This window comes from Impatiens glandulifera, chromosome 1 (genome assembly GCF_907164915.1).
Source record: "Impatiens glandulifera chromosome 1, dImpGla2.1, whole genome shotgun sequence".
NCBI classification, from domain to species: Eukaryota; Viridiplantae; Streptophyta; class Magnoliopsida; order Ericales; family Balsaminaceae; genus Impatiens; species Impatiens glandulifera.
Window position 1 is genome coordinate 11,682,227 of NC_061862.1, and position 7,846 is coordinate 11,690,072.

The 7,846-nt window shown below is 33.4% G+C and overlaps 1 protein-coding gene across 1 annotated transcript; it reads right to left on the reverse strand.

Annotated features, from left to right (window-relative positions):
• LOC124910759 lies at positions 1 to 1,601 on the reverse strand. The gene is made up of 5 exons (XM_047451471.1): positions 1,448 to 1,601; positions 1,122 to 1,384; positions 496 to 710; positions 128 to 427; positions 1 to 16 (listed from the first exon to the last, which is right to left on the reverse strand). Exons 1-5 carry the CDS (start codon positions 1,599 to 1,601, stop codon positions 1 to 3), a joined length of 948 nt encoding a protein of 315 aa, XP_047307427.1.
• Between the last annotated feature and the right edge of the window lie 6,245 nt (positions 1,602 to 7,846).

The window sequence follows — 7,846 nt, forward strand, 5'->3', positions numbered from 1 at the left end:
TCATGTGGAATAGTCACTGATTCAATTGGTGCAAAAACATACAATTTAACAAAAAGATACAATTTAACCAAAAGAAATATTGTCTAGAGAATGTGGCAAAGATGAAGATGGTGAAGGTTGGGCCAACTGTGACGGTTGTGAAGGTTGTGACACTTGTTGTCTTGAAGTAGATGGTGCAGGCATCATTGTTTTGCATGTTGCCCTGTTATGGCCTCGACCGCCACATGAATTGCACCGTCTCTGTTCCTTACGAGGCTCACATTGTGATCGCCTACGCTTTGTTGTTATCCGACCCTTCTTAACCTTGACGGGGGGTTTTAGACAAACTCGTTTCTTGATATTTTCTGGAATATCCCAAGAACCTTCATTGCAAACTGAATAACATGTATCTACATATTCCATGCACCACGCTTCAGTTGTGAAAAACCTGAAAAAAATAATATTTAAGTTATATAAATTCAATCTTAGAATTAAACAATACAATAATTCTCTAACCTTGAGCAGTACTCATATGGAATAGTTTTCCGAGAACGAGCAGTAGCAAGGGCATGTTTATAAGGAAGACCTGATAGATCAAATACCCTACAAGTACAAGTTCGAGTTTGGAGATCAACTTGAAAATCATGTTCACCGTCATTCACATGAAACTCGAATTTGTTAAGCGGATTAACGTTGTAGAATCTGACCTTCTCGGCTTGTTCACGTAAGAACTTTTCATAATATTGAGATAAATGTTCTGTGTGGTTAGAAGCTTTTTCTTTTCTATCATGAAACCATTCTTGTAGTGTGATTCGTAAATACTTAGCCAATGTTGATATGGGATATTTCCTAGTATTTCTGCACTGACTATTAAAGCTCTCAGCGTAATTGCTTGTCATTTGATTATATCAAAAACTAGGAAAAAATGCACGACTCCATCTCTCCACTCATATCTCTTCCAGATATGTGGTAATACGAGGGTCCTTGGTCTTGATCTTGTCAAAATGTTGATGAAACTTTGGCACTGTGTATGCGCGGGAAGCCATATCAAACTCATCGTGGCAGTTATCGGTTTTAGATTTGGCCATAATATTCATTTTGATGTGGTATGTGCATGTCGCGTGATGTGCTTCTGGAAAAACAGTGGACAAAGTATTGGCAATACTTGGGTGTCTATCAGATACGAAAACGAGATCTGGGACTAATCCAATTGCCACTCTTAACTGTTGCATGAAATATGTCCAAGAGTTATTATTCTCCGAATCAACGACGCCAAAAGCAACGGGAAATAGTTGTTCATTCGCATCCAATGCAATCAATAATTGACATCCAATCTTGTGTTTAAGAAAATTGGCATTGACGCACAATATTGGACAACAATACCTGAAACCTCTAATTGAGCAGCCTAGGGACATGAACATATATCTGAAATGACCATGCTCATCCGTCTGAATGTCAGTTATGGTACCTGGGTTATTCTTCGCCAACATGAACAGGTATGATGGCAATTTTCCATATGATTCCCCCATTATTCCTCGAACTGCCATTAAGGCTTGTTCCCTAGACCTCCAAGCCTTATTATATTTCAGCTTAAACCCATAATTTGTCTGTATGTCTTCCATTATTTTCTTAGGCATGTGGTCATGGTGATGGTCCATGTACTTACGTTTGATGCACTCCGCAATTACCCATTATGGTGCTTGCCTCACATTCTCTTGCCTCGTCAAAATTGAGCATGTGTGTTCATTTAGTAATTTTCGAATCTCAAACATCTCTTGAAATTTCCCTTTCACGGCACGCAACCTCCACTTGTAATTCTCATTCACACATTTCACAAACCAAAGAACTTTTGTTGACTTTTCGATTTTGAATTCAAAATTATTAGCCATCGCATATCTATGCACCCTCAATTGAAGTTCTTTTTTGTTCTCATAAAACGTACTCACTTCCAATCCGTTTTCAAGGGTTAATTGAGCATGTATTTCAATCGGGATTGGTTCCTCAACATGGATGGATGTTTTCCTCATAGGGGAAGTGGCTGGCCTAAGTTCAAAAGGGGGGTACTAGCAACCAATTCACTCGGATGAAGAAATGGAACTTGTTGTTCTTCATTTTTTGCATTGGGTATGTCATTTTGGGGGAGTGGATCATCATGCTCAAATTCAGGAACCTCCTCTCTTTGGATTTCATCCATTGGGTGTGAAGGTTGTGACTTCTCTACTAAAGATACACAAAGAGGAGTGCTTTGCTCTTGGGGTGAAGTCAAAATATGTTGCACATAGAACATCAAATCTTTATCACATCGGATAACAGCAGGAGGAGCTTTTTTAAAAAGACAATTATACTTCACTTTCAACACTAAATCATATCTCACTTTGTCCACACGAATAGCATCATAGACGATTTCAGTTAATTCTTCATATGTAGTATTTCGGGATAGATGCACACCTACTAAAGAATTTGACTCAAAAGAACTAACATCGTCATCATCTTTCAGCCACTCACCATCATATAGGACAAAACAGCTAACATATAAATTGGAATCTGCAATTGATAGAAATTTAAATGTTAGTGTAGTAAACAAAACCTACCATAAATGGATCGTGGGGCTTGGGCGTGGGGCTTGGGCGTGGGGGTTGGGCGTGGGGCATGGGGCGTAGGGATTGGGCGTGGGGCTTGGGCGTGGGGATTGGGCGTGGGGATTGGGCGTGGGGCGTGGGCGTGGGGCTTGGGCGTGGGACGTGGGGACCCATTTTGACAGCATTTCAAACGTAGCATTTCCCAGAATTTCAACCGTAATATTTTGACAGCATTTCAACGTGAATGAAATGAGAATGATATAAATGAACGTACTCATTTAGATGTTGGTCGGTTGGTCTCGTCGTGGGGTCTTAGTTGGGTCTCAGGTATCGTCGCTTGGTCTCAGCGGAGCTGTGTCGTTGGCGGTGGCGGCGGTGGTAGTTGGGTCTCCCTCGGAGTTCGGTGGCTGGCAGTTGGGAGAAGGGAGGGTGGTGGGGTCGCGGTGAAAAGGAAACGGGGAAGAAGAGAAAGGTGATTGGGTTTGGGAAATGGGGACATGTAGGACCAACCCGTGAATGAGAGGGAAAGGAAGGAAAAGAAAAGAAAAAGAAAAGAAAAAAATGGGAAAAGGTTAGTAAGGGTAAAAGGGGAAATTTTTTATAAAAAAGGTTAAAAATCAAAATGGTTTTTTTGGAGGTTAAATATGGGAAATGGGGTCTTTTAAGGGTCATATTATCAAATTTCCCTCATCGTCTCCCTTATCAGTCTGACTCATCGTCTCCACATTCCATCGCGAAGAGCAGCTAGTTCGTCGTGCACGAGGTTAGTTTAGTTACACTTCTTGACATGTGCTCCCTCGCTCTCTTTATATATTTCTCTTTTCTGGATTTGAAACCGATTTTTAGGAAGTATATTTTTGTAGATTGTAGTTTGAATTTTGATAATACTATGTCATTATACTCATTATAACCTTGAAGATGTTAACCTAAATTCTCTGAAACGAGCGTAATTTTGATAGAAGAGCTCCATATCAGAACTCTCTTTTATTAGTATGTATTGAATCTTTCAGTTACAATTTGATCATTAATTTGAAACGACGATAAATTCAAATTAGAAATAAATAATTAAAAGATAGCTTCTTAATTTAGGACAACATTTAGATTAGATGGAAAGTGAAGCAACAAAATGGCGTTCTTTAGAACTCGTCCTCGGTATGGAATCAAACGTGCACAGAGTTGTCCATTAGGGTTGTCCATTAGGGTTTGCCTTATCTGCGGGTCATGGAAGTCTCCCTTTCTAGGTATGTTTCTAAGTTTTTTCCACTGATTTGTTTCATATGTATTACTAAGTTTGCATGTTTCTGACAAATGTCTTCTTGATGATGTCCATGGAGAAAACAAAAACTGACTTCAAATATTTTTTTTTAAGTAATATATTTATTTAGTGCAAATGACTTGGTAAGTGATTATGGTGATACTTCTTAGTTGTTTATTTCAGTAGAAAGAAGGGAATGGTAAGTCTAACTAGGTGGGCTTAATGACCCAAATCAATTCCTTTTTCTTTTTGTATTTATGCAATGGATTTCTATAAGTTCTGCACTACTACTGCTAACCTTCTGCTAACCTTCTAGTAGGTTATATTATTATGCAAATTACAATCTCTTTAGTTATTTTGGTTTAGTTATTGTGGTTTAAGTATAACTGTCTTGATTGATTTCAGTATATGGTAATCTTTTATTGAGATTGGCTATTATTTGTTTTCTTTTGTTATGATTAGTTATGTTTTGTGTTTTTACTGATTTTGTGCCATAGAAACTCAATAAGGAAGTTGATTTTTCTTGTTGTCTTGTGTTGAATGTTTTTTTTTGTTATAGAACCATCATCCTCAGTTGTCGCTTTTGTGTTTATTGTCATTTTTTTCATAGAACCACCATTATCTCCAGTTGTTTCATTAATGGCTATTGATAATCCATGGACAAAATTCTGTCACTTTCTTAGTAAATGTTCATATTAAAGCTACAAGACCAATTACTTTATTAGGATTATGTTCATCAAGTAAAGCAGGGTCTCTCTTTGTTCTCTCACTTGTGTGTCTTTCATCTATCTTTGCAAACTTATGGATGTATCTTGTTGTGATTCACATACCTAGGATTTTTTAGGAACCCACTTGTTATCATTGTTGTTTCTCTCATGGAACTCAGCATAGTAATCTTAAATGATAGGTAAGTCCATGTATATAATTTTATTTATAATATATGCTAAATCAATTAAAGATGAATATGATTTTGAAAATTTGTTATGATTCTTTTAACTCGACAAGTTGTACAAAATTCTCACATCAATGTTAATCATGTGAAATATATGGTTCTTAGATCAGATGTTATAACAAGTGTTTATTTAATATATGTTTTTTTATTCAAAAAATAAAATGAAAGTTGACATGCATAATGACTTTTTTTTGTAGGAAGAAGCTAACTGTATGAATCATAAGTAAAACCATATGCTGCTGCAGAAGATGGTTCTTCTGATTAGGGAGGGGAATATAGACCATTATTTGTCAGTGGCTCGAATAACTCAAAAGAAGAAGAGGTAAGTAAAATATAGTAGTGATCTCTGTTTATAAATTCAATTAGTTTTCCTAATGTAATCTGCCTCCTCCTGTATTTGATAAGGTTTCACTGGAAAGAGTTGTCATTGTTGATATATGTTTGGCTAGGATTCCTTCTAGTTCAGATAGTCAAGGTAATTAAATAATCTACCTGTTTCAACATCTTATTAAATATTTCATCAACTAATCTAATGCTGGTGATCCTGTTACAGACATACACCGAACCGTGTTCAGCTGCCTACTTATCCTGAATGCCTGACAGGTATTAACAAATCTTGATAAATAAAATTTCTCTTCAAATATAAAAAATGTAATCGTTTTTTATGACAATTAGGTGTCTATAGTTGCATCTGTGACAATATATGAAGTTGTAAGCTTATACAAAGGTAGTAAAGTGATTGAATTAAAGGGAAAAGAACTGAATCCAGCAACTTGGAAACCACATCTACTTTTTCTTGTGGTTTGCTCGGGTTAGGCGGTGGTTTCATATTGGGTCCCCTTTTCTTAGAGTTTGGTATTCCCCCTCAGGTATTATTATTATTATTATTATTATTATTATTGTTATTATTATTATTATTATACCCATTACCCAAATCCAACAATATTACAAAATTTCAATCTTTTTATTTTTACAACAGGTTGCAAGTGCAACATCAACATTGCAATGACCTTAATTTTTTACTTTTTTTTTGTTTGAGTTATAGTATTGTAAAAGGAAAATTAATCATTTGTATTTGATTTTTTTAAATTGTAGTGTTGGCTGACTAAAGTATTCATCAATGAATTATCAACGGTAAGAATAAGAAATGTATATACAAACTAGGTTTTTTTTTCTTCAAATTTTGTCTATATTTATTTTACATTTTTACATAATTGCAGTGGACGACTAAGAAAGAAGAAGTTGAAGTAGATAGTGGAGGACCATGAAGAAGATGAATGAAGTAATAAAAATTATCTATTTAGTTTTTTTTTCAAAACTATTTTGTTTATAGGTATATTTTTTTGATTGTGATATGATTTTATGAGAATTTATGCTAATTTTGTTATAGTTAAAAATGTCAATAATAATTAGTATTATGTAATAATTTTTTAATGATTATTTATTTATAAAAGACAAAAATTATTCAGAAAAATTTGTGAAAAAATATTAATAATATAGAAAATTGTTAAAAATTAAATAGACGTTTAGCAACGCTTAAAGTAATTTTACCGACGCTTAATTAAGCGTCGTTATAACTTGCGTCCACCCTGCTTCTGACGACGCATGAATAAGTATCGGTGATATTTTGGCGACGCTTTTAAGGGTTGGTAAAAACATTTTTAAGCGTCGCTGAAACTCTTTTTTGTTGTAGTGGACGACTCTTACCGTCGTCATATATGAATTTATAACGATTACTTTTACCATCTCCATTGAATGTTGTGTAATGACCACTCTTACCTTGCCATAGAGGAATCTATAACGACTACTTTTATCCCTCCATTAAGTAAATCTGTTTGTGGTACTAAATATTAAAACTAAGTAAATGATATTTTTAAAACATAAACGAAACATTGAATATTATAAAATATTTATTTTTAAGGATTTAATAAATCGCTTCCTAACTTAAAATTGAACAGTAATTAGGTCACAATTATTTTCTTACTATAAAATAAAATTGAAATTATTTTACAGTTTTAATAAAATGATTAATTTCAGGCAAGAGAAATGATAAACTTTCAAGAGCAAATTCATCTACTCCACTTCACACTTCAAATGAAACATCCTTAAAGGACAACTTAGCACAACAACAGGATCTACTTCGTCCACCTGAACCATAAACGAAAGAAAATTATGCACAAATCTTACACAATTATTGGATCATTCTACTTACTCGATTATAAACCACAAATATTAACTATATAATATTGATTTTACACATATTGATACATAAATCATCTCAAATTCTAATATCAGTATAACATTCATGATCATTCTATTATATTTGTTCGATTCTAAACCACAAAGATCGACAATATTATATTTCTTTTCAAAAATATTGATACATAATAATCTCAAAGCCTTATATTAGTATAACATTCATTTTCATTTTACTTGCTCGATTCTGAACCACAAAGATCAACTGTATAATATTTTTTTTATACATATTGATACAAAAATATCTCAAATCTTAATATTAGTATATCAATAATGTTTATTCTAATTGTTCGATTCTGAACCACAAAAATCAACTATATAATATTCTTTTTACACATATTAATACATAAATCATCTCAAATCCTAATATCATTATATCATTCATGATCATTCTATTTGTTCGGTTCTGAACCGCAAAAATAACCTATATAATATTGATTTTACACATATTGATACATAAATCATCTCAAATCCTAATATCAGTATAACATTACAAATTCATACAAAACTGAAACATGGAATGATTGAAATCTTTAAAATTAAAAATACGTCAATGGAGAGAAAAAAGAAGTGAGAAAACCTAAACAATAAGAACAAAAGTTTTCAGTATTTTTTCAAAAATCTCAATCTTTCTAAATTTAAAGTACCTATTAATAATAAGAAAAAATTAGTGTAACCAACCAACTTAATAGTAAGAACACCACTAAAATTTAGATAACAAGTTAAAATAACAAAAGTTACAAAAAAAAAATACCTATTAATCCATTTAACAATGAGAACTATTCATTATTTTTTTTGAATATCTTCCAAAATGAATCCATCTAT